At 44.0% G+C, this 26,983-nt stretch overlaps 1 protein-coding gene across 6 annotated transcripts in view; it reads right to left on the reverse strand.

The window, feature by feature from the left end:
* Positions 1-18,117: 18,117 nt before the first annotated feature.
* LOC146195372 (caspase-7-like) overlaps positions 18,118-26,983 on the reverse strand; it is a 44,975-nt gene continuing 36,109 nt past the window's right edge. For 3 of the 6 annotated variants that reach the window (XM_084597798.1, XM_084597799.1, XM_084597800.1), the window contains one exon: positions 22,012-24,943. In XM_084597798.1, coding sequence (XP_084453924.1) covers positions 24,384-24,943 — 560 coding nt within the window. In that variant the 3' untranslated portion in view covers positions 22,012-24,383. Of the gene's footprint in view, positions 18,270-22,011; positions 24,982-26,983 lie in introns of those variants that run through there. The other 3 variants (XM_084597801.1, XM_084597802.1, XM_084597803.1) reach the window with 3 other exon arrangements.

Consider the following 26,983-nt stretch of genomic DNA (forward strand, 5'->3'; position numbering starts at 1 on the left):
TAACCCTATCAACCAACGAAATATCCTTTCAACTTTTCATTGATATCTGTTTCGACCAAACCGTCCCACAGCGTCATGTTTTCTACGCCGTGCTGGAATTTAAAACGTGCTGGTTTTCAATTAGGCCCGACACTGTGCCATTCCGTATATGTTTCATTATGGTCAAATTCTCGCGAGGTCCGTATGGACGGAAAATAAAAACTGTAGATGGGTGCAAATTGAACCCCAAAAATGCACTCATGCAATCAGGCACTGGACAGCACCATTAGCTGTCTTGACTCATGAAGCTATACAAATGCAGATATGATTTGAAACCCATCTAATCTATAAGTTATTTTTCATGTCGTAAGGCCAGCCAACTTGAAAAGTTCATTTTGAAACAACATCAAATCGCGGCAAAAGAGTGATTTGGGGCCCATGGAATGTAAATATGTTCTTCCAGACACTACATTACGTGGCTTTGTGGAGCCAGTAACTAGGGTGTAATTTTACCGAACTATACTCACAGTGAAAGCGGTATATAAAAAATACTCGCCATCGCAAAGCTTATCCTTGATGTCGTTTTAAACCACACTGATTGTATTTTGGCCCCATTGATCTCCTTGCTAAAACACTAAGACGCCACTTTGTGCGTTAGATTACCTTCAGAAAATTATCGGCGGCCATGATGGTTCTTCATTTCAGCACCTCTGGCAATTTACCTAGGATGCTATATTTGTTCTATCTTAGAAAGAGTGGAATTTTGGTATCAAATAGACGATGCGCTAGCCTGTCGCAAGTCAGCAAGATCACATTTCGAAAAAGTTCCAGCAATGACTTTGCTTCAGCCCTGTCATGTGCACGTCTATTGCAGTCAGGGTTATTTTCTTTTTACTGTTTATCTTCCCCTTCCGCTAGATTAATGAACACATGTTGGCTTGCTTGCGATCTACTTGGTAATGCTCCCTCCTGCTTTGGTGTACCATGCTTCTGATGTACCGGAAAATTCGCGAGCAACATCAAAAAAGTGGATTTTCTAACTCATTGTTCGGACTTTATTAAAACCTACAAGGTCTCTTTATCTCCGCTGGTGATTGGTGAAGGCTGCTTTGGGAAGATTTATCGAAATGATAAGTCTCATTGTATTTTTGCTTACACCCCTCAAGTTGACCTGTTCGAAGCGTACGTGAACACAGGTATTGAATTTCGCACAACTTAATGTGACCAGAGGCAATGCCAAACGGGATCGTTTGGGTGGACATGGCTGCCAGCTATTTGACCTAGTTGAAACTTTTTTCTCACGCTCATAGAGTCCATGATTACGCTTGCAAGATTGTCAGACTGGGAGTGCAAAGGAAGGGATAATCTGTTTTGTTGTTTATTCATCCCGATTTCTTTAGATGACGTTTTCCATGAAATTAAATAAAAAATTATAATAAACACGATTGTGAAACTTATATATATATATATATATATATATATATATATATATATATATATATATATATATATATATATATATATATATATATCGGCGCGTTGTTTTTCCTTCCGCTTTTCATTTAATGCTCATTATTCCAATAATCAACACAAGACAACATTCCCGTAAATGTCAACAGTATGAAGAAAAAAAAAAGTTTGCCTTGCACTCTGAGACTGTTCGCTCCTTTAAATGATTTATTAACGAGCCCCTTATTTGTCTTTCAATTGTCTGCTTAATAGCTTGCGAGGGTCTCGGTTCTGGCAGTCTGGAGGTTGCAATGGTAGCTTAAGAGGGCTGTAGCCCAGCTGCCGCCCTACCTAATGATCACGTGCTACGTGACGCTCGCGGTATAACAGGATGTTTCACATCCGCCGCTAGGGATGAGGATGGCGCTGGTGAACGCTCACATGTTTAAACCGGTGAGTGAACATATATGCCCAAGCAAGCGGAGGGGGGGGGGGGGGGGGGGGGGACAGCCGTCGATGTAGCTTAGTTGGAAGAGCACTGAACGCGACATTCGGAGGTCGTGGGTTCGTCTCCCACCATCGGCGCGTTATTTTTTCTTCCGCTTTGCGGAAGAAAAAAAAAAATATATATATATATATATATATATATATATATATATATCATTTAAAGGAGCGAACAGTCTCAGAGTGCAAGGGAAACTTTTTTTTTTCTTCATACTGTTGACATTTACGGGAATGTTGTCTTGTGTTGATTATTGGAATAAAGAGCATTAAATGCAAAAGGAAGGAATATATAATATATATTCACTTTTTAACATTTTTTTAGCCAGATGTCCTCAAAAGTATGTAACAACGAATCCTTACGATATAATGATGCTTTAAGGGGTCAGCTTCATTTAGCAGACGCCTGAAGCGTGATGTTAGCAGACATGCATTGTCACACTTGAACGTGCACAGTGTTACGGATCAACTCTCTTGCCCTTGTCTTCATTCTTGTTGTATTTTCAGTCTCGTTGTCAGGATCTGCGAATACAGTCTGCTGCAATCACATGTGTTGTCTATCGCGTACGACGTTCGATTCCATATTATGAAGCGCTGCTCTAATTCTAGACAGTGAAACATTACTTAGGGTTTCTTCATATTTATTTTTGACCACCTGTCATGTTCTACCTAGTAAGTACTTAGGCTCAGTTGGAAATTCGTTTCTCATGTTACTTAGTAAGGCAACGTTTTAGGAAATCAGAGGATTCTAAGGTATTCTCTGTTCACTTGGATCTTCAACCTTTGCAACTTAGGCAACACCTTCAGTAAGTTCGGTCTGCCTTGTGCAACACCTTTACCCATTATTATTTCCACACTTTGCTTGCGAAGGACCCTCGTTGCACTGCAGCTGTATAAATATTTTGAATACATTTGGGTAAATGCACCCTCGACACCTTGGTTACGCAGTGGCTACTCTCTCTCTGTGACAAAAGTAGCTAACATTTTTTGAACTCACGTGACTGGTTGCATACGAATACTCCATTTCTATTAGCCTTATCGTTATGCAGTTAAGTGATCTGTTCGGTTGAAGTCTAACATCGGCCAGTGGTTTTACAAGTACCTGACGTTCTCCCTCTAACGGCTTCAGGAGATTTTATCGCTATTTCAAGATTCCCGTGCTGCTGAAGTCGCGATGAATTTCGTAAACAAGGCTGCAAGTTCTCTAGTAGCCCATGCTATAACCATGCTGTACACACCGTGTTACCATGCCGTAACAAATCTGAGGCAGCCTGTGAAACTTATTGCCTTCCTATTCAGACCAGGTGTCCAATTTGTCTACACTACCAGCTTGGTCATTCGCATTCGAATTATTATTCCGTAAACAGTTGCAGCCCTATCGGAAGGAAAAGGCATTTTCTCGGCATGCTACATTATTTTGAAGAAAGCGAATTAGCGGAAGGAATGTTTATCTTCGAGCGGGATTTGATTCTACGGCTGCAACAGATCAATTTCGGTTGCGCCTGCTTTAAAACGTTTGGCCCATGCCGCAACCTGAATGTTAGATAAGTGCCTTTATTTTGCTGTGTTGTTGTCGGCCGATTCAAACGTGGTATTTTTCTGTGGGTTTTTTATCGTCGTCATCCTCTTATTCGGTAATCTATGCCTCTTTTGATGCATTCGAGCTATTTCGCCTTCATAAGCATTCGTCCCTTTCTGAGAAAAGAACATGCGGTGACTTGGATCCAAAAATAAATCGCTCATACAAGCAGCATTTCACGATCGTGGACCAAGCCATACAGAGAGGCAGATGATATTCAATGCCATAGGAGGGAAACAAGAAATTTGAATGCACGTAAATGCGTAAGATTGATTTCATGAACACAAACCGATAATGAAATAGAAGCGCACATCCTTTTGAAGACACCACCACCCCCCCTCCTCAACCCCATATCAAATTCAGTTACGTATTTTTTGAATACTAAATGTATATGCGTCTATCGCTGTGACCAAAGTAATGCAGGAAATATGATCTTTAATTTTTTTAAATTTTCTAACTCCGGTCCGGTCTTTTGGCTATTTCATCTACTTGAACTCTCTTCTACGTACTGGTGATGACTGTCTTGTTTGTATCGTAATACGTACAATATATGCAGTGCGTAGCTTTGACATAAAAATTGTTATACAGTCCTTTAACGACAACGAAATGATGAATGAAATTTAAAAAATGAGGATTTAAAATTTTCCTCTTCTCCGGCTCTCTGTGTCTTTATGTTGCTCGTGAAATATGTTTTTCTCATATGTTGAGCGGGTTAAGCCATTTTTCCTTTTTTTTTTCTTCTTTAAATATACTGCAAGCCAATGATTTGGCCTAAGCAGGAGGAGCATTGGGGATAAAGATGTTCTTGATTGGGCCGTGGCCTAACAAATTGTGGGATGGTTAATTTGATCTTTCCAGAAAGACTGGGATAAAAAAAAATGTAAGACTACTAACTTTCCTCCGAGCTTCTAACGTGTAGCTTACAATGTGCTTTGTATATTGCATATTTTATATCCGGTGTGTCACTCCTAGGTTACTGTTAGCAACTTCTCGGTTACCTCAATTTCAATACATCAGTTCAATCTTCCTCATATTAGACGTCGTTATGCATTTAACGTTTTGCTTATTTATAAACGCTAACACCTGCGTCAGCTATACTCTACTGGTATGGGGAGAAGCAGTCATACTCAGTCTTTTTTGCCAGGTTTTTTGCTTTCACAGAGCATTTTCGCTAACCTGTCTAGGCATCGTGCCGCCTACTGATGTGGTGCGCTTTGTAATAATACTTGTGAGACGATAAATAACACATTTTCTGAACAGTACCTATTCTCCAGTGAGATCCTGGATTTATGTACTTTTTCTCTTCCTTAGCATTTGCTAACGCACTTTTCCCTTATCAGTTTCCTCTGTCCTTTCTTCACATATGTGTGCGATAATTGAATCACGAAAATTTAAAAAGCGCAGCATTCCTCTCTCCTTCCGGTGCAGAAGCGAAGGAAAAACAATAAAAAGTCTTCCGAAACAAGGAAAGCAGAAGCGAAGGAAAAACAATAAAAAGTATTTCGAAACAAGGAAAGCAAAATCAAGTTGTTGAAAAAAAAAGTGTGTATTGCTGGATAGAAGCGAAAATTAGCGCACTAACCTAAACAAAGATGTATGCCTTTCCGTGGCCGAGAAAAGATGTAAGAGCTTGAAAAGATTTTTAGCGTTGTTCCATCCTTGGGGAGTGGCATAAGCTTGCGTCACCCAGTTAGTACACAAGTCAGCTTCTGACAACAAAGCCCTGGAAAAGTGGAGAATTCAGCTTCTAGAAATTATTGTTAGCAAACGTTTCTCTCTCTCTCTGTTTCATTCCTCACGACGGCCCTCGGTTATTGACTCGACGTCGCCTAGGTCGCCAGCAAAGGGAGCTGAAAGCATTTCATGCCTAAAAACCATGTTATTTATTAAACAGATATTCCTTTTTTTGTGCATTGACCCGTCTTTGCCCACTTGTAAAACTATCTGACACTTATTCCTCTACACTGTCTTTTCTGTCCCCTGTCTGAAAATATTTCCCTTTCTGCAGCGATCTCAGGCTATGAGTTTGTGAAATTAGGCAGCGCGTTACACGCTTGAGGTGGCGGCTACCAAAGATAATCGTAGTTTTCTATTGCATACACCTGTTAAACGAAACCGGGTTTCCCTACGGGTTTCCCTTAATAGCATTTGTCCCAGTGGCCAGAAATTGGTTCCGGGTACGTCGCATTACTTAGAAACACATGTTAATGACAAATATAGTATTAAGAATTGGAGCAGAGCGAAGGTAACATTTCCCACTTGCGCATCTTCTTGACAGCAAAGTGAGTTGCACAGAAAGAACGATGAATCAGCGCCATTTTCTTTAGCCGCTGTTTAGTTGAAAGCAATATGTCTAGTAATGAACATCCGAGCATATATATATATCTGTGAGACATGCGAAGCGAACAACATACATTTTCAGTCATCGTCCGTGGTCGATGGAGAGAAAAAAACGATTGTGGTTCGTCACTAATTTGTTGTTATCCCCATGTAACCATGCTCTCCTATTATGACAACAATTCCTGCTACTCACGAAGACACAAAGCTTATTATAGAAACCCCATTTGAATTCACCTTGCTGGACCTGAAGCAAACGTGATAGTGAGCGGTTTCATTCTGCGAAGGCGATAGTGGCACTAAATAGTCCATTAGCCGAAAGACCCTCATATACATGGACTGCAGAAAATGCATTTAGGAAACAGTAATTTTTTCGACTACTTTGATTTGCCGTGTACAGAAATTATACCAGCTAGAAACAGAGAGAAACTCGAGAGAAAAAAAAAAAACGTCAGGTAATAAGAAAAAGCGCCTGAAGGTAAATGACTAAATGAAACGGACAGTACGAGTGTTCCAAAGAATCAAAATGAGCCTCCGCCGCAGTCCCATTCGGCTTGGTTAGATGCAACGCGACGCAAAATTTAAGGTATCATGCACTTTGTATATTCCGGTCGCAAATGCTTTGAAGCCAATGAACGAACAACGCAGTGAATTATGCAACAATAATGCGGATTTGCGAAAGTGAACGCTGTAGTCTTGTAAATTGTTTGACCGGCAGGTGGGACTGTTATAACGAGAGCGGCTACTGTAGCTCTCGGCAGATTGTCCCCAGAGCCGCAGCAATTGTCACCAGAACCCCCAAACCACCAATTCTACTACCGCAGTAACAAAGTAGACATCTCAAATAGCATGATGGACCGTTTACACTGACATCTTCGAGGAAATCTGGACGTCCGGGGCACCGTGTCAGCAGCCAGTCGTCTATGGCTCTCCGCGCGCACCGTTCACTTTTTTTTCTTGCCTAGCACATAGCATTTCAACGTCTTTGCTGGCCGTTGCAAGATATGAGCGTAGAGAAATAAGCACGTCAAGCCAAATTTGTCTTCTCTGCTTCGTCTTAGTTCATGAAAGCACAAAAATCGAATCTATTCACAAGAAACGACTTCCACCTTTCTGATACGTATACCATCGGTGTATCTGCCCAGGTGTAGACAGTTAAGAGGGGATACGACTATATTGCTCTAAACTAAAAGAGGCAAATGTAAACTGCGTCAAAGTATCATCTCAAAATTCGAAATAGAGAGTTTACCAGAAGGGCAATCTCAATTTCCTTCGAGCCTCACTCGGAACCTGCGCTGAAGGGGACGAGAATGAGAAGATGAGAGATGTGTGTAAGCTAGGGGTCGTCGTGACAGGCATGTCAAGCATATCGAGTGTGCTACGCGAATGCCCACAGCTAGGATTCAAAAAACGCCCTGTTCTGTGGCTTAGATAAAGGTTGAATTTTTCGGTGCATTTTGTTTTTTCGTTTTTAGAAAAGCTACCTGATATTTAGTCGCTCGTTTACAAATGTGTTCTCTAGTTTTCTTTCGGCCTTCTCGATTCAAAAGTTACTGCAGGTTTACCCCGTCTTTCCTTTCTGACCTCACTTTCGATTTAACAGTAAATTACTAACGGATGATCGACAATTAGTGGTGAAATATTTACAGTAGTTCTTAAGTGAACAAAAGAAGTGGAAAATAAAAATTTAGTTAACTTCGTTCAAGGAAACCACGGCATAGCATTAATTTCAAATGGCTCGTTTGGCATGTAACCACTGGCTGTTGTTCCCCCTTGGTCTCTGTGTTGATGAAATCGCCTAAACTGTCACAATAACTAAAGCATGCGTCTTTGTCGTGACACTTATACACGGTTTTGAGCGTCTTTCCATGCAATGAACAAAGGGCCCTGGCGAAAAAAGGGCCCTAAACCAAGGATGACCGGTAATAATATCAAGCAGAAGCATTTAATAGTACAAAGCCGAGTTCGGAAACAATTACGTTAGGCGTATTGTATTTTGATTTTTCAGTTCAAATCGAAACATCGAAACTGAAGACTTAGCCAAAGAGGGACGAAAAAAGCAGGAGAATGGCGTGGTAACATCTCTAGAAGGATCTTGAAGGTGAACGGTAATGACGACACAAATACCAACTCATAAACTTTTCATTCCTAAATTTACTGACTCCATTTTGTCGTACGTAGCAGCGGAGGTACGGTAATGAGAAATGACTGTTCGGATTTTTTCTTGTTTTACATGGAAGTGTTCGTGTCTGCAAGGTACCTGCATAGGGAGGTTAATGAGCATAACGTTGTCTACATCTTGATCGCCTTATTATGCTTGAAATAAGAACTCCACGGTCCCTGCTGCGCAATGCGATTAAGGTGGGCAGAGTATCAGGCTTTTCGGTTGGTGCTGCCTTTGGGGCCACGTGACACCTAACCCAAGCGCTCCTCCGGGTGCATACTTTTCCTTGCACTATTTGATTGGTGTCCTGCAAATATCCGTCATCTGAAAGGTAAGGTGTCTTTTATTTTTTATATTATGTGAATGTTAGAGGCGCGAATGCTGTAAGGAGCAATGAGGCCCTGCGGAAAGACGAAGAGTAAGAAACTGAGACATGAATGCTAAATTATTATGAATCAAAACATTTGAGATAAGACGTTAGCACGCATCCAACTAAGCTACCTAAGCACTCGTTGTGGGAGCGGGAATTGACTATATTTACGTGGAGCCAATCGCAGTGGCCGTGTCAACGTGCTTAGGGCGCATTGCCGAAGCCAGTAGAGTGGGCAAAACCGCGGCACCGTTTCCGAGCGTGCTCGTGCTATGCATGAAGCGCTAGTGCCATGTTTTGCGCTCACGTGCTTCAAGAAAAACAACATGCAACAAAGTGTAAGGGAATCGCTATCTAAGAATGCTTGTGTGGTAATGGAAATCACCTGTGGCTACGAACTATGCTCTATCATTACAGTCAGACTCACCTATTTTTGCTTGTCAGTTTTTCCTTGTTCCGCTTCGGTAAGTCTAAAGTATCATTACCAGCACAAAAGAAAAGTGTCGACACTAAAGCTATCATGAATTCAAGGCTGCAGCGGAGCTGACCGTTTGCAAGTTGTTATTCTAATGCAGAAGTTATATATTCGCAATGTCCGTATTTTATGGGAATGTCGATGAGACTTAAGGTAGCTTCGCAAACAAAGAAAGCGTTGAAGTTGAAGTTGAAGGGTTATTTTGGAATAAAACAACTTACAAGAATATACTGCGAGAGGTCCCATGGTACAAGACTGCAGGTGGGACCTCCAATGATAATATATTTCGACAGGCAACATTAAGAATAATATTACTGTAAGAAAATTTATGCAGCAACACTGAAAATAACTAACGAAATACATCGTAAAGACTGCATTGCCGACGGATTTTGATACAAAAACAGAATATAGATAAAAGTACAAAAACAGTTATGAATTCCGCGACACAAAAGACAAATAAAGAAATCGCAAATTAACAAGACATTTTTTTTTATTTCAGCGTTATCTGCGAAAAGTATGCCATATTACGCGTTGCGCTACACTTCTCAAAAATAGTAGAGTAAACATTCGACGTTGCTGCGGTTTAAGGGAGGGCAGAAAAACGAGTACGGCAAAGCAGGTTTTCAATTTGTCCGATATGTATTATCGCGTTTAACACAAGGCTAAACGCGTTCGGAGTGATGCGAGAGAGGTTTTAACTTCATAATAAATCAATGTGTACTGAAGCAGCGGATGTCATTATTAAAAACTTCTATACACTTGGCCGCCTTTTAAGCACCTAAATGAATAACTTTGTCCCCTTTTGCGGTTGCTGCACATTAATAATGACCCTCTAGCCCAAATTGGTGTTGCAGAGCATATTGAGTATAATTAAACGCGTCGCTACTTTTAATTTCCAAGTGGGCTCAAGCACTTCTTGCTTTAGGGCGTCCTCCCGATTATCAGTTATGCCAAGACAATTAGAAGATTTACTTGAAGAGAGCTCGTCTCGTCGAGATCTCTGCTGGCACCTTTCGTTTCTGTGCTTTTTTTCCTCACCACGACCAAAAACAACAACACCAAGCCTCTTTTCTGCACAAAATCACTTTTTCCGCTACAGACACCGCTTGTAGCTCATATTCATAGGCTCCAGTACTATAACTGCAGCCAAGCCCAGAAAACTTGCTGCAACCCTGTTGGTGAAAGAAAAGTTGCAAAGGAAAGCAAACGACGCTAGATGACAGCCTACAATTCAGAGAATCATCTGTGTGTGGTGTAAGCTCCTCGAAGTTCGAACCAATGCACACTGCTCTCAGAAAAGAGGCATCGTCGTCGCAGTGTACTGTGCTGTAGATTATTCTGATTATGCAATACAGTAATAATTTAATATTTATGTTTTTGAACGCAGGTATTTGTGCAGACTATGCCTGTATGCTGGCTTACATTTTCCCGTTTCTTCTCATCAACCATGCGGCATCACATTCTCCCATTTTTAAATGACCGGGGCTCGTTCCTGTACAGCCAAGTGGTGCCCTCTGTATTGAGAATGAGACACTAATCAGAGAAGGCTTGCAGTCTGATGGTCTAGGATGCGCTGACTACAGGATTTTAAACCGTTCTGACAGCATTTCACTAAGCACCGAACGCTTGAAGGCGGATCTGGTACCGCTAAAACAAATACAGGCAGGGAACGCGCCCAATAAGTCGAAAAAGGGAAATTATGCCGCAGTAATCACTGTCGGCGCTTTGTGAGGTTTAACGTTCCAAAGCGACTCTGGCTATAACAGACGTCAGCAATCACTTAGTACAGTTTTGCAGCAGGGATGTAGAAAACGCTCATGCGGATGTAATCAAGTCTGCCGAATAATGACGAAGGCGTGCCTTATTTGCCCTATACGTAACAAAGCAAATATATTGCAATGCCAACATGTTTTGGTATCAACATCTGCATGAACAACAAAAGTGACTTAATATACGATATTCGAGCCCTATTAGCAGGAAAGGTGGCGGAGTCGTAATAGGTGCTATGACAAAGAAGGAAGCGTACGCAACACAGCATGGAGTGTTCATGGTTAACCACGATCTGACGACTGTTCGGAAGCTGCGTGGTGTGACGTACTTGGAACGCTTGGAGGAAAATCGTTAAATGTGGATAATTTGTAATGACAAGCGAAAATCTCGAGCAAGGCAAAAAAAAAAGCTCTATAGTATTCGTAGTATTCATACACCTATGAAACCTTCATTAACTTCGTCGTCGTTGACAACGTCTTCACGAATTTAATTACTTATTTTAATTTTATTTATTTATTCCTTATTGCAAATATTTAAATGAGAAAAGTCACACACATATTCTTCATAATAGCGAGAGCAGGATTTATCACAGGAAGCCATTATCATTTATATTTCAAACGTCATACGAGAGTGACCGGTTTCTCCGAACTGTAATAGTTCATAAGGAACTAATATATAGGCGTGCCATACTTTCGACTCTGTTCTCTGTTTTTTAAAGAGTATTTCTTCAGTCTTATTGCAAAGACCTCTCGTAATCTAAATGACTTCTCTGTCTATTGGCTGTGCGAGAACAGTCACACGGGTATTCCCACTGGTAGCGAGGGTAACAATCATCACAGAAAACCAATATCACTTGTATTTCAAACGACATACGATAGTAACCAGTTTCTCCCAACTGCGATAGTTCAAAAGGAACTAATATTTTCTTGTAAAACAGCGCATGGACACGGGACTAAGAAGAAAGAAAAGACACACACAGAGCTGAATCTACAACATCTACGCACTCAGAAACATTTTCTGACCGGTCACAATATGTCTCTCTGTGCGTAGATTAGGTTCAGCACCGTGTGTCTTTTCCGTCTTCGTAGTCCCTTGGTGATGGGCTGTTTTATAAGGAAATGCAAAATCAACTCGCCCAAACTGCCGTTCTACTACAATTCATTTCTAGTACGTGGGCTTCGTTTACATGCCTGTTGCAATATCTTTCGGTTTTGGAGCTGTCGAGTCATGTGCAAGTGTTACCGGCATCAGGTGTAGCACCAATAAAGATGGCGTTACGTTGAAACCGGTGTGCGTCTCCACGTCCCTCCCGCATGGCCTGACAGAGGCACGACGGGCATTGAAATATGTCAACACTTGAGCTTGTCAAAACCAACTGCTTTGTCTCCGCTCATCGACATGTGCATTTGCCACGCTCGCTCGGCCTTTTGCTACCTCCATCATGAAACATGCCCCACGAATCTACAAGTCCTCTGTGGAATGCTGCGACTGTCAGGGGGACATACTAGGAGAGTTTGCAAGATTCTTCGGAGTGAATATAGGCGACAGGTGAGATTTTTTATGGAGATGCTTGGCACAAGATGGTGCATTGAGAATGTACGCCGCAACCAACGCGTCTTTCGCGAGTGCGCAAAACTACATAACAACCCCCTCACGGAATTCCTGTGGAATATTCTAGGATCTTCACTTCCAAAAGCAACCGAGTGACAGGAACCTGAAGGGAGATTTTTGGTGCTAGAAGATGCCATGGTGGAACCTCGCCATGAGCAGACTCTGCGCCTAGCACCAAAGTTTCCCCTGGAAACCGGTATGAAGCCTGTTGAGAACCTTCGTTATGCGCGCATTTTATCATCTAAGGAAACAGTAGATGACCGGTCAAAATGTGTTTCTGAGCGCGTAGATGTAGGTTCAGCGCTGTGTGTGTCTTTTCCTTGTTAGTCTCGTGTACATGCGCTATTTTATAAGAAGTCGCTTAACCACCTCGCCCAAACTGCCCTTTTACTATAATTCATTTCTAGTAAGTGGACGTCTTTTAAGTGTCAACACTTGGACTTGTCAAAACCAGCTGTTTTGTCTCCGCTCATCGCCATGTGCATGTGCCGGGGTAGCTCGGCTCTTTACTACCTCCGTCATGAAACATGCCCCACGGATGTAGAGACCTTCTGTGGAGTAGTGGGACTGTCAGAGTGACATACGTGGAGTGTGTGCAAGATTCTTTGGAGTGAATATTGGTGACAGGCAAGATATTTTAAGGACATGCTATGACCAAGGGGCTGCAGCAAGAAGGTACGCCGGAACCAACGCGTAGAACATTATTTTAGTTTACTTACTTTCCTTTAATATCCTCACGAATGGAATGCGTTTATTCACAGATGACGAGAACAGATGATCGGGAGTGGACTGTAGGCAGAACAGGAAGTCAGGCCAACGTCGTTGTTGTTCTCCTTTAATTTGGTGGCCAAGGCCAACGCCCCTCGTACTTCGTCAGCCTCCTCGTTTCTTCTTCTTCAACCTTGATACATGGCACATACCCAAGAAAGGGGGATTGGCCAGGGTATAGTGTGGACTGCGATATGTATTACAGATATTGAATTACTGTATTAACTCATTTATCATCTAAACAGAAAACATAGGATTTAAGATCACAGAATTGAATGAAAGAAAAAATATGCGGACCAAAAATTTGGAAGTTTGTAAATTTGGTATACAATTGTGATGTAATTATGAATATAATGATAATATTGAGGAACAGCAAATCCTCTTGCACCAGCACTGAAGGAGAGAAAAACTGGTACCTACAAAGTAAACCCCAATTTTGATATTCGAATTTCAAAATGTACCCTTCTCTGATGTGAAATCCTATGGAAAGCGAGAAGGAAATGCTCAATATTTCCTATCTTACCGCAAGCCTCACAAAAGTTTGAGCATCGGGTAAAAGTCAGCGTTATTTTACATGGCCGTGACTGACAGTAACGAACTTTTCATGTGTACATGAGGTGTTGGCAGCCTGCTGTAGATAACAACGGATCATTGCATGAAGCAAACATGTATAGATAGCGCTGAAAACGGAACATTCCGAAAATAACGATATTAGTTGTTGTTTATGTAACAGCTGCATCAAGAGCTGATTTATCCAAGAAGTCTGCCACTTCATTCTGGAAAATACCGCGTGACCTGGGATCCAGATGACGCGTATTTCTTTCACCCATCCCGGTATGAAATACTTTAATGAGCGGCTCGAAGGAGCATCCCGTGCTGACTCCAATGGCAACAAAATAGAAAGACATTATAATAGAAAAATTATATTTGACTGATTGTAGCGCACTTTTAAAAGAGCAAGCCCAATTACCATAAACTCTGTAAAAAAAATGGGTATAATCTAGGGCGCATGCCGAAAAAATCCTCGAAAGAGGCTCTGCAAAAGTTCCAATCGCTCCCTTTTGGGCGGTCACAGATGCAGCAGCGGTGGTTACAGTGCGATTCGGGAACTTTTCAAGATGACCAGGTAGGAGACAGGATTTTAGATAATAGGTGGAAATAAAGAATCAAAATTAATATCCATAATGGACGTTGTGTTATCAATAGAACATATAGAAACGGGGTCCACACCAATGTTTGCCAAAATGCTTTGCGTAAAAACAACCTGGGCATGCAGACCCTTGGTCACCTGTAAGTGATAAAGAGGGAGGGTTGGACACAAAATAGGCATAGCGATCCCGGGAATAGACTAAAATAACCGCAAGAATGATATGGCAGAAGGTGGAAGGCGTCGTTAAGGTCCGGAATATGAGGCTCCAAGTGCAGAAAAGCGGTGGAGACTGACAGCGGGAGGCATAGGCAGAGGTGCAGCGCATGTTGCTCTAAAAGCAGCAAAAGATGCAACCTATACTTTGGAGAACCAGAAAAAAATGCCACATTCCAGAATCGGACTCACTTAGGCTTTGTACAGAAGTAGAAAAAATATTTCGGCGCATTTCAAATTTTCTATTATGCGTAAGAACCTACCATGTGAACGCTAACGTCTCTCAATATTAGACGATGTAAGGTCACCCATTTATACTGTATTATACCTAATGCATAAATGCCTCGCATATACCACTTGAGATATGATGCCTGAGCGGTAGATAAACGAAATTTATAAGGGGATTTTGTTTTAAAATCTAGCACGCTACTTTTGAACACACTCAAAACCAACTTAATATTGTACAACCAGACCTCAAGTACATTCAGGTCAGCCTGCAGTGAACGATAGAGGGCATGAATATCTTTTTAAGAGGCGAAGCATGCTATGTCGTCCGCGTATACATATACAGTAAAACAGGATGAACCGGAATATATGATATCAATATATTAAAAAGGAGTGGCGAGAGTACAGAGCCCCGGGGTACCCCTATTGTTTGTGCGTAGGTACTTGAGGTAAATGAGCCGTCAGTGCAAAAGAAGTTTCAGAAATTCACCGATCCACGCATAAATGTAGAGCGGTGGACGTGATAATGATAACTTGTTGAGTAGAATGGTGTAATCAGTGCTGCCGTAGGCCTTGGCAGTATCAAGCTTTACTAACGCTGGCACCCTATTGTTGCACATAACAAGGCGAATTCTGCTGTTTTAATTAACATGAGCAGAGCATATTGAGCTTTGATGACGGAAGCCAGTCTGGGCAGAGCTCAAACCATCGCGAAATTCCACGCATGAAGGTTATAGCTTGAGAATTGCAGCCGCCCACAGCATTTTCTGACATCCACGTCCATAACAGCTGTCCATATGAGTCAGGAGTTACCCCAAAGAGTATGGTGCGAGTTGAACTCTCCTGCAAGGACGACCCTATTATAATTTGTAATTAATCAGTTGAAACAGCCTGTACTATGTACACATACGGGGCATTTGACGCTAGCGACGGTGACAAGAGCACACTGCGGCAAACTTATATCTACAGCTAAGAGCTTACAGTCGGTATTCATCATTTTTTTTTGCTTATTTTGGCCCGGTGACATAATTCTTAAGATATCAAAGTCTATAAATCTCCGACCCTACCGTTTACGCGATTGGCGAAGAAAACACGATAATTGTTTAAGGCAAATGACTTTACGGGGCAGAGTCACGTTAATTGTAGAATCACTACATCTGGCTTATGTGTTGAAAGAAGATCTAAATCTGGAACTGAAGCTACAACACAGCGACCTTTATACTGAAGAACCTTTACACCTGGCATTCATTACTTTCATAAAAGGGGGGCTGTAATGGCCTCCTTTGGCACGTCGGATTTCAGCAAGTCTTTGGAAGGCCCTTTTTTGTTTGTTCTGGTTTGTTGTGGGGGACGGAGGATTCAAGAGGGAGGTAGAAGCATAACGTTTCTGCGTAGGGCACGTCATTTCAACATCACTAGTGCAAATATTTTTGCGAGAAATGCTCACATGAACACTGTCGATAGGCTACACCTGAGCCCTCATTTGAACTTTCAGCGCATGTTTGAAATAAAGATGATGCTGGAGGCATTGCAGGCTTAAATGGGCGAAATGGCTGATTAGCAACGATATCAGACAAGGCTTGACTACAAGTGCTGATAATACGGTCAACCACTACAGAAAGGGCTTTTTCAACAGTTTTTACAATTGCTGTAGACTAGTGGCCTCAAAGTCAGGAGTAGAAGAGCGCACAATTTTGGCATAAGTGCGTGTTTTTTGGTCTAAGAGAACATAAGCGTCTCCTCGGGAGCAACGACTCTGATGAATTCTAATAATGTTTGCTCTTAACATCGTTTTTCACAACCCGCATCATCAGCAGAGTGCTCGCCACTATATAGGCACCAGCCAGGCTTTCCAGCGGTACAGCTGCGAGAAGTGTGGCATTCCCCACATTATCTGCATCTAGTCGTCCACTTACATGCTCTTCAACTGTGTCCAAATCACCAAAAGTTGGCACGTTGAAAGGGGTGAGGATGTAATAGGTCAATGCGATAAAAGATTGTACAGATGTTCACTTCAGGTGGATACGTGAGACCAACAAAAGTTGTTATCACAGACTCGGCAGCAACACGCACCCTGGCCACCACGCGAGAGCAGCGATACACAGATAGAACCCCAGCTCCAGCGTCCGGAAATTCCTCCAAAATTTCTTGAGCAGTAGTTGCGGGTTTCACTGCACACGCACGCCAGCTGTTCTGTAATGAAGGCCTTGACAGGAATGAAGATAAATGAGCTACAACGTAGCAGATCCTACCCAGAATTATTGTTTGCTGATTTACAAACAATACCTCGTCTCCCGAAAGGTCGCACCTCAGATACCGAGCCTGATAACTTATCTTTCGAATCTGTAACATCATATAAATATATAGGCTCTTACGTCACTGCTAACCTAGCTGGTCTCTGCACATTGATAACCTAATCAACACCGGTAATCGCATGCTAGGTTATTTACGTCCCAACGTTTACAACGTTCTTTTTTCGTAGAAACTTCTGCTTTAAAAACGCTAATTTGCTCCAAACTGGAGTATGCTACTCAAATCTGGGATACTTACGACAGCCATATTACTGCTCTCGAGAGGCGTAAAATAGCTCGATTCGTTTCATTCTAACTAATTATAACAGCACAGCAAGCATAAGCAGTATGAAATCTTGTCTTTCTCTTCCATCGCTGTCACTTCGTCGAAAAGGAACTTTTATTGCATTATATGAAAAGTTGTACCATCATACTATACTGCGCAATCGCCTTATCCCCTAGCCATTTTGTGTAACCAATCTACTGACTAACCCGTAAAGTCGGTTTCGATTCATAAAACAACGAAATTTTCTTTTAGTCATTCGTGCCACGAGCTTCACATCAGTGGAATAAACTTCCAGAAGATATTGTCATCATGAATAATTACAAGCTGTTCCGCGAAGCTGTAACTAGCGTTGTATACTTAGGTGTTATTTAAATTTGTCTCTGTGCTGTTTTTCCAATTTATTTTGGTGTTTTTTTTACTCCCCCTTTGTAAAACCTCTGGCATTACAAAGGGGGAATATGTCTTAAAGGTCTTTAAATTTGGGTATAGAGCGTAGATTGGACGTTTTAGTACGATACAACTTTGGTTGCCGGGTGTGAACAGTCTCATTTTTCAGGCGGCACCGGACACGGTAACTTTTTCCTACGAGCAGTAGTACAAATGCAGCTGGTCCAGAGGTCAAAAATAGGTTAATGGAGCATGTTTGTTCTCTCAGTCAAGAAGCTAAGAAATTGATGCACTAACTCACATGAAAAACGAGAACGGCTGTGACATATATTTCTTTAGCCACGTTCAAAAGTTTTTTAATGCTAATTTCCTCGTCGTATGACAAAAGTGCAAAGTTGCTCTCAAAGCTTACTGGGATCCCAACTGCCATTTCTGAAACTTTATTCAGCCAGTTTCCACGGATGTAGTGGCCATTGGCCGTGAGATATTGCCCGATCCCCACCGACTTCGATGCCCTTGTGCTGAATGGGCATTGGAGAGAGGGAGAGAGAGAGAGCGAGAGAGAAACTTTATTTGTCAGCAATGATTTAGATGTTTTTCACCTTGGCTGCATTCAGCTGCTCCAGGTGGCCGACAGTCCAAGTATGTCAGCGACCTCTTGCGCTCTTGCCGAGGCCCGCGACTGAAGGTCTGGGTCCCGGTTGGCGAGAACAGCTTCCCGGTGTTCATGCGAGGGAGATGGTACTAGATCAGCCGTAGGCGGATCCTCCGCGCAGTCCGAGATTATATGGTCTAAGGTGGCAGGCTCGGTGCACAGTTGACAGTACGGATTTACTATGTCGGGAGAGATTTTGGCATACGTCCAGGGGTTTGGCTGCGACCGCGTTTGCAGCCGCCGCCACGTGGTAGCCTGTTCTCGGCTGAGCGAAGAGTGCGGAGGCGGCAGGCTCGCCCTGAGCGCCTTGTAATAAGTGGTAATGGCCTGGTACGTGTCCAATGTCTTACCCCGTCGGGCTCCCGCGTCCAAGATTTCCTCATCAGCTCGGCTGACAAAACCTCGAGCATATTGATGAGCGGCTTCGTTCCCCGGGACGGCCTAGTCGGCCGGGACCCATACGAGATCCACTACGTTTCTATCTTTTGGCAACGCATTAAGAATTTTGAATGAAGTGGCGGAGATACGACCTTTGGCGAAGTTGCGAAGAGCCGTTTTGGAATCACTGAGAATGGTGCTGGTTTCGTTTTGAACAATTCATAGGGCTATTGCGGCCTCTTCGGCCTCTTCTACTCGGTCCGTGACCACCGTAGCTGCTACCCTGCGGGAGATGCTCAACGCGCTCACAGCGAAAGCCTTCCTTCCTGTAATGTTGTATTTTGCCGCCCAAACATACACGGCACTATCATCCCCTTGATACGTTTGGCCTAACGTCTTCGCCCTGGCCCTCCTCCGACGTTCGTGGCGATCCGCTTGCATGTTTTTGGGGAGTGGTTTGACCCGTATGCGTTCACGCATCTCTACCGGCAAGGTCACCTGGCTTGAAGGGTCCTTGCCCCTATACCTAAGCCTCTCAGGATAGACAGCCCCGTTTTAGTTTCCCTGAGCCGCTGCTCTTGCGACGTCAAGTGTGTCTCAATGAGCTCTTGGAGGATGTTGTGGACCCCTAGTGACAGAAGTCTACTGCCCGAGTGACAGGTCAATATGCATGAGTCAATAAATATATCAAGTGTTACGCCAGCAAAATGGTTATAAGATTTTAAATTAAACGGGCGGTGCCGCAGATAGAATACGCGAATAAATCAGCCGGAACCGAAAGAGAGGAAACGCTCACAGTTTTGTCATTAGTAGCGTTATCTTGCATACGCCACTTACAAAAATTTGCAAGAAATTCTATCCCATTTGGAAGCTTGTAAAAATGATTGAAGTAGGGTATTTTGTGGTAGAGTGCACAATCGTTATCGAATGACTGAAGAAAGGAAGCTGAGGGGAAGGTCAATAACGCAGATGAGAGAAAGCAGGTCACTTACTACCGTTAACATTGGTACACCGTAGCTTACGGGGAGCGTTGTACCCGTACGTTCATGAGAATTTACAGTTTTAAAAAACCTTTGAGACAATTAGACACCTCTTATTTAATAATAGAAAAGCAGACACGGAAATACCGTATCTATAAGACAGGGTATGAAAACTAAATGTTTTAGAAAGAACCGATGTCTTGCAAGAATTCCAGAAATGCACGCACTGTGCGACGTCTCTGAAATGTAATATAAGCATTTAAAGTTTCATAAAAAGTTTTCCACACCCATGCTGGAGTTTTAAAGAAAGCACTGCTCTCGATAAAATGAAAAATATATCTAAAAGCACCATGCTCTGACATTTTACGCGGGAACGTCGCACAAAATCCGCAGTTGGCGTTGCAGTTATAATGCAAAAGCAAGCACGTGATTTCTGCTTAAACTTTTTGCGCATTCGATGGGCCCCGCCGGGGTGGTGCAGTGGTAAGACGCCCGACTACTGTGCCGGAGTTCCCGGTTTCGAACCCGACCGCGGCGGCTGCGTTTCGATGGAGGCGAAACGAAGTGGCGTCCGTGTGCTGTGCGATGTCAGCGCACGTTAAAGATCCCCATGTGGTCGACATTACTCCGTAGCCCTCCACTACGGCTCCTCTTTCTCTCTTTCTACTTTCATTCCCACCTTCCTCCCTTCCCTTACGGTGCGGTTCGGGTGTCCACAGAGCAAGTGTGACAGTTACTGCGCCTTTCCCTTCCTATGAACCAATTTAACTTTATTTTATTCGATGCAGGCGAAACGAAGAGGCGTCCGTGTGCTGTGCGATGTCTGCGCACGTTAAAGATCCCCAGGTGGTCCAAATTACTCCGCAGCCCTCCACTACTGCTCCTTGTTCTCTCTATCCACTTTCACTCCCACCTTCCTCCCTTCCCTTACGGCGCGGTTCAGGTGTCCATATAAACAAATGGGACAGATACTGCGCCTTTCCCTTCCTGTGAACCAATTATTATCATTATTACTTTTGCGCAACAATTCCTGTGCACCGTTCACGGAGAAATATCATTTCGCTTCCAATTCAGCGTCCTCTGTTTGTCAAGTAGGAGATAGGGAGTTGAACCGACAGCACGTGTATACAAGGCCGTTAAAATATGTGCGTACCAGTGAAGCAGTGGCCGCTGTCTCCAAACCGCCATTGCTCCCGATCCGGCCATGTAATGAATGGCTGCCCGTGGGGAGCATCAGCTTCAACATCACTTTTGCCTGCTCTATTTGGCTTCGATATGCAGCCCCATTAGACGCAATGGAGTTTAAAAAGTGTAACCACCTGCTTGCATCTTCGGACCATATTTTGGATATCGAATTGTAAGCCGTTAATTACAAGTGCTGCTGTCCATCGAGAACTGAGGCATATACTGCACCGTTCTTTCCCTGAAAATCAACTTACCGACTACTGTGACGGAGTACACGGGTTTTATCCCGACAGCAGGCAGCTGCGTTTTGATTGAGACGAAACGAAAAGGCGTCCGTGCTCTGTGCGATGTCAACGCGCGTTAAAGATCCACAGGTGGTAGAAATTACTCCGGAGCCCTCCACTATGGCACCATCTTTTTCTCCTTCCATATTCACTTCCACCTTCCTACTTTCACTTGTGGCGTGGTTTTGCCCCGCCGGGGTGGTGCAGTGGTAAGACGCCTTGTTTCTGTGGTAAGACTTGTTTTCTGTGGACACCGCAACCGCGCCGTAAGGGAAGGGAGGAAGGTGGGAGTGAAAGTGGAAAGAGAGAAAGAGGAGCCGCAGTGGAGAGCTACGGAGTAATTTCGACCACCTGGGGATCTTTAATGTGCGCTGACATCGCACAGCACACGGACGCCTCTTCGTTTCGCCTCCATCGAAACGCAGCCGCCGAGGTCGGGTTCGAACCCGGGTACTCCGGCACAGTAGTCGGGCGTCTTACCACTGCACCACCCCGGTGGGGCAATCTTGGCCCTACTGCGAAAGAACCATTGGCATGGAGGAAGGAAAGAACTTAGGAGAGACCCTGACGTCATTTGTTTGAAGCCGGCGCTGCCACGCTGTGACCGGACGCTGCAACGTCTCTCCTCCTTTACACTCCGCATTTTCTTTCTCCGCGACGCTCACGTACCTAGGGCCCTTAGCAACGCTGTTGCTAGTGGCCAGAGTTTTCAGAGCAGCATCGTCGCTGTTGCTTGTGGCCCGACTTGGCTAACCCTAAATTTTGACGTCCCTTCCGCCACACTTTCTCCAATGCAGTGGGAATGGCAAGGGCCTCTCCTAAGTTGTTTCCTTACTCCATGACCATCGGCCACGAAGGTATCACGTCTAATGGACAGATCTGTTGTGTGTGTGTGTGTGTGTAAGAAGAGACGCTACAAAGAAAGGGGAGGGGATCAAGCCGGCTTCGGCTGCGTCAAGTGTGACCTCTTGAGAGAGAGAGAAACAACAATTATTGTCAAAATAGTGCGATCATTAATGCATGTTAGCCTGGCATGGCCCCCAGGTAGGAGCGAGGCTCTGGGCCCATGAGACGAGCATCAGCTGCGTCTTTTTGTCGGAGCAGGTAAGAAGTTGGTGTTGACTTCCCCTGCATCCCTAAAGGGCGTGTGCCAGCGTGGTCGTTACTGCATAGTCGTAATTGGGGCAGATAGGATCGTAGTCCCCGTCCGTAGTCAGTGTCAATCTCTAATACCTGAGAATGGAATGTGTTTGAAGTTTATGCGGCATAGTGCGCACTGCCAATGTATGGATGGGGAGGCGGGAAGCGTCGTCTCGTCTCTCTGTGTAGGTTAGTGATTTCGGCAAAAGTCAAGGGAGTCTCGGCGAAGGCCTCTTGAGTGTGTTAGTTTGCAGATGCTCCGGATTTTGCGCTTTCTAGTTCCTCATCTAATTTTTAAAAGAGAGATCAGAAAGACAACGAGCAGATTCTCACGATCTTGAAAGTGGTGGCGACACATCTAGCGTACTCTACGAAAAAATAGCCTCAGTAGCGCCACCAAGCTGAGGGTCTTGAAGCGATAATTTAAGTTACATGTTTTAATCAAAAGCATTAGTAATGCAGCAAAGGCAAAGCTTGTCTGCCACATAACTTGCGTCAGTTGGTTGAAGATGCCTGTAGGTAGCGTGTGCATTGTGCATCTGATAGCATTGAATAAAACGCTGATAACATGTCTCTAATATGAGAAAGAACTGATGGTGTCTTCTGCTGATGGCACTCGTGGAGCACTGCTGTAGTGCCTGACAAATCAACGTCGCCACAATCGCAACATTTCGCAGCATGCTCCGGCGTCTCTAGTTAGCACTAGCCCTACACGCTCTACACGCCATTTGTAGAAACGTAGGATAGCCTGTGAGACAGCTAAGAGTCTCGGAGGCTATGCAGGAGTGTACAAAAAACGCAAATTAGTGCTGTCAGCCGAAGACACCATCAGATGTCTTTGTCTACCTAACACAGTGTCAAGAGTTGTTATGAATTACTGAATACCAGTGACTAAAATGACGCAGCAAATTTCAATATGGGTAAATGTCCCTCTTTGAATAGATGAAAATTCAGCGTGCCTCACCACGCCGGTTATGTGATGGGCGTAGCAACAGCGGAGAATCCAGAAGAGTTTCTCTCTTTAACGCACTCCTCATTCTACTAAATGCAAACTACAATATTCATGTGCTTTCTTATTTTAAAGACATCAATTCAATTGATTCCCTGGAAACCTAAACGAAGCTTAAGTAGAACCCTCTTGGTTATAGCCTCCACGTTTCAGCCCCATAGGTGAGTACAGGTAAGATGCAACTGTTGTATACTTTCCTCTTGAGCGATACTAGTAAGCTGCTAGCCATAATCTGCGAGTGCTTGCCAAAGCGCTCCATCCCAATCTTATTGTTCTTGTTATTTTCTTTTCGTGGTTAAGTTGAGGACAACCCAGAGGCCTATGGAACGAAACATGGTAGGGGTAACATTGAGATAAGAAGCGTTTAGAGTGGGTCAGAGAAAAAACAGAAGTTACTGACATTCTAGTGGAGATAAAGAAGAAGAAATGGGCATGAGCAGAACATGTAATGCGAAGAGAGGATAACCGATGGTCGCTTAGGGTGACAAACTGGATTCCAAGGGAAGGAAAGCGTAGCTGGGGGCGGCAGAAAGTTAGATGGGCGGATCAGATTAAGAACTTCGCAGGGTTCAAGTGGATGCAGCTAGCACAGGACCGGGTTAATTGGAGAAATATGGGAGAGGTCTTCGCTTTGCAGTGGGTATACAGTCAGGCTGATTGGGATGATGATGAAACCTAAACTTAACTTATTAACTGGCAATTGATGACCGAAACATATTTCAGGGCAGAACGATAAGAAATATAATTTATTACAGGCAATCAAAGCTGCAAAGCATTATGTACAGTTATAAATCAGAGCTTAAAGTCGGTATACTTGTAGTCCATATGCTCTCTACGAGAGTCCTGGACTCTCTCAAAGAGCTGAGCATCGATGAAAAACGGACGTGAGTGAAAGAAGTCCTGAGATATTGGTTGCCGCCAACGTGGTGTGGAGATGGAAATTGGGAATAGAAAGAGAGATGCAGAGAATTGGGAGAATAAATGGAGCGAAGGGCAGCTATTTTTGCTTGAGAATCGGCTAAGTCTTCAGCTAAGCAGGCAATGCTGTTATGTGCTTCAAAAGCGACGTAGATGCAAGCTTGTGCCTGAGTGTATCTTGCAGATAATTCAGTTACAGCAAATGTTGCATAGAACAGCTCTAAACATCTGAAAGTATTCAGACCTCCCTTTCGTTCGGTGTAACACTAAGAAACCATATTAAGCCGCCTGTGAGTCGTTTTTTAAGCTGGCTACCTCTTCCTGCACTTCCTTTTCCCCTGTTTCTTTCGCTGTTTTCACATCTTTCGCCAATTTTTGCTCAATAACGTCAAAAACACTCTCCCACGTGCTCAGCTCCATAAATTGTAAGCTAGTACAAGATAGGCTATGTTTTGGAGTTACTCGACTGTGCATACGACCGGGAAAGAAATAAAACTTCTTCCTCCAGCCGAATTGCTCTGTGCAGGGCGTCTGCCGGCTGCCGTCATGAGATGATTGCCTTAATATAACGTCATGAACACGGCGCATAAGCTTTGTCAGGCTATCAGTATGAGCGTGCTCAATGAAGACTTCGTATATCGCTGACATAAACCACGAGCCACTTTCCACAGTCCTAAGCGCCACATAGCCTGGAATGGTTGCATAAGCAATGTACATGTCCGACCACGTAGCCCTGCTCTCTGGCGTCTTGTAGGATGGGGCTGCGTCACGTGCTCCCGGAGCCATAGAGCCGGAATCGATGTTCTTCGGAACGGCGCTGGTACCGCAACAGTAGCTGTCTGCGCAGAAACCACCATCCACTCTTATCAGCAACATTCTGGAAGGACAGAAATCGCATTTTATAAACTAGGAAGAATGGAGAGCCAAAATTAAGTAGGCATTTTATGACACACAAAAAAAAAAAACAGCGTAAAGGTTTTGATGAAGATGTTGGCTCCTATATTTTCAATGCATAGTTGCTGATTTTGACGCGACTGTTCAAAATTGTTGCATACAAGTCCAGGGCGAGGGACGCTTGGTGATCTGCGCGGAACAATAGGTAGTCGTCGTGATGAGGCACATTTGCTCAATAATGACACGAACGATATCTTGACAAAGCCAACGTACCCCAACAGTATATGCCATCACAGCGGGTGGACGAAAAAGTGAAAGCAAACGAATAAGCGAGCTGAGATTTAATTCGGGTCACGTGGTGTCCCTTCTTAATATTACCCAAGTTCCTCTGCGCAGATTCAGTTCTTGAGATTTTATCGCCCATTCGCTGTCGTCACGTTTCCTGCTGGGGAGAAGGTCATGCATGTAATGGCCTTGTTAGATTCTCGGTGGTGATGCAGTGAGGCGCTCGTATCGCAGCAATTCCATGTCATGGGCCGCGTTTGATCTGCATGGTGATTTGCGTTGCGATCCTTGAGGTGCGATGCACGTGCCCAATTGCGGAGAAGCATACCAGTCATTTATTCTTTGCGCGATCACCTAGGCTTGCCACTTGACGCGAAGCAGCACTCGAAGCCAATATCTTCTAGCCATCCACTCGGGCTGGCTGGTTTGTGAGGTTTAACGTCCCAAAGCGACTCAGGCTATGAGAGACGCTGTAGTGGAGGGCTCCGGAAATTTAGACCACCTGGGGTTCTTTAACGTGCACTGACATCGCACAGCACACGGGCGCCTCGCTTTTCGCCTCCATCGAAAAGCAGCCGCCGAGGCCGAGATTCGATCCGGCGTCCTTGGGAACAGTAGTCGGGCGCCGTAACCACTGCGCCACCTCGGCGGTGCCCATCCATTCGGGCTGCCGAACGCTCGGTGGAAGAGCTGATCCTGGTGCTCCAGGAGGCGCATTCAGCTAGTTTTTCTTCTTGGCATGGCCCTGAGAGAAGGAGCAGCGTCAGTGCCCGAGGGGCTCTTTCAGCGTGAGCGGCGCCCGAAATCTAATTTCGATATATATATATATATATATATATATATATATATATATATATATATATATATATATATAGAGAGAGAGAGAGAGAGAGAGAGAGAGAGACCCCGCTGGGGTGGCGCAGTGGTTACAGCGCTGGATTACTGTTCCCAACGTTTTTAAAAACTTTGCTGTTCCCAAGGATGCGGGATCGAATTCCAGCCTCGAGAGCCGCTTTTCGATGGCGGCGAAAAGCGAGGCGCCTGTGCGCTGTGTGATGCCAGTGCACGTTAAAGAACCCCAGCTGGTCGAAATTTCCTGGCTCGTCCACTACGGCGTCTCTCATAGCCTAAGTCGCTTTGGGACGTTACACGCTAAAAACGAAACCAAATCAATGCCCTTAGCTCTGAATCCCGTGTACGGAAGCGCTGGGGAGCGATAGCCTCGCCTACGACGCTCAACTCCACCTGTTGCATTGTACAAAACACTTCTCAATGAAAGTGTAATTACGTTCTCCTTGTACGCATATGCACAAAATATTTTAGACAGCGAAAACCAGTGCCAATATACAGTTGCAGTAAAGTGAATGCACTATAGTAGTCGGTTCGAGGACGCTTCCACAGAGTACTTTTCTTTCTTCCGCAAGATGGCCTGAAACGTGATGGTTGGAATCCTTCAACTTCGTCACCTATGTCCGAATACAGATAATATAGGATACTATGACTTAGCAAGGACACATAAGCGGGATAATTTTAGACCTCGGTAACTTAACAAAATGTATGAAAGGCTAACGCATCCTGTGGACAGAGTCTTGAACCCAAGATATTCCGAGGTAACGCAGATCGGTTACAATGAGCAGTTTGTAGCAACCTGTTTCTCATTCTTTCTTTTATTACATTTCTGTTCATAATAAGGATAGACA

The sequence above is a fragment of the Amblyomma maculatum genome, chromosome 3 (assembly GCF_055883805.1).
Source record: "Amblyomma maculatum isolate TAMU_Amacu chromosome 3, ASM5588380v1, whole genome shotgun sequence".
Taxonomy (NCBI): Eukaryota; Metazoa; Arthropoda; class Arachnida; order Ixodida; family Ixodidae; genus Amblyomma; species Amblyomma maculatum.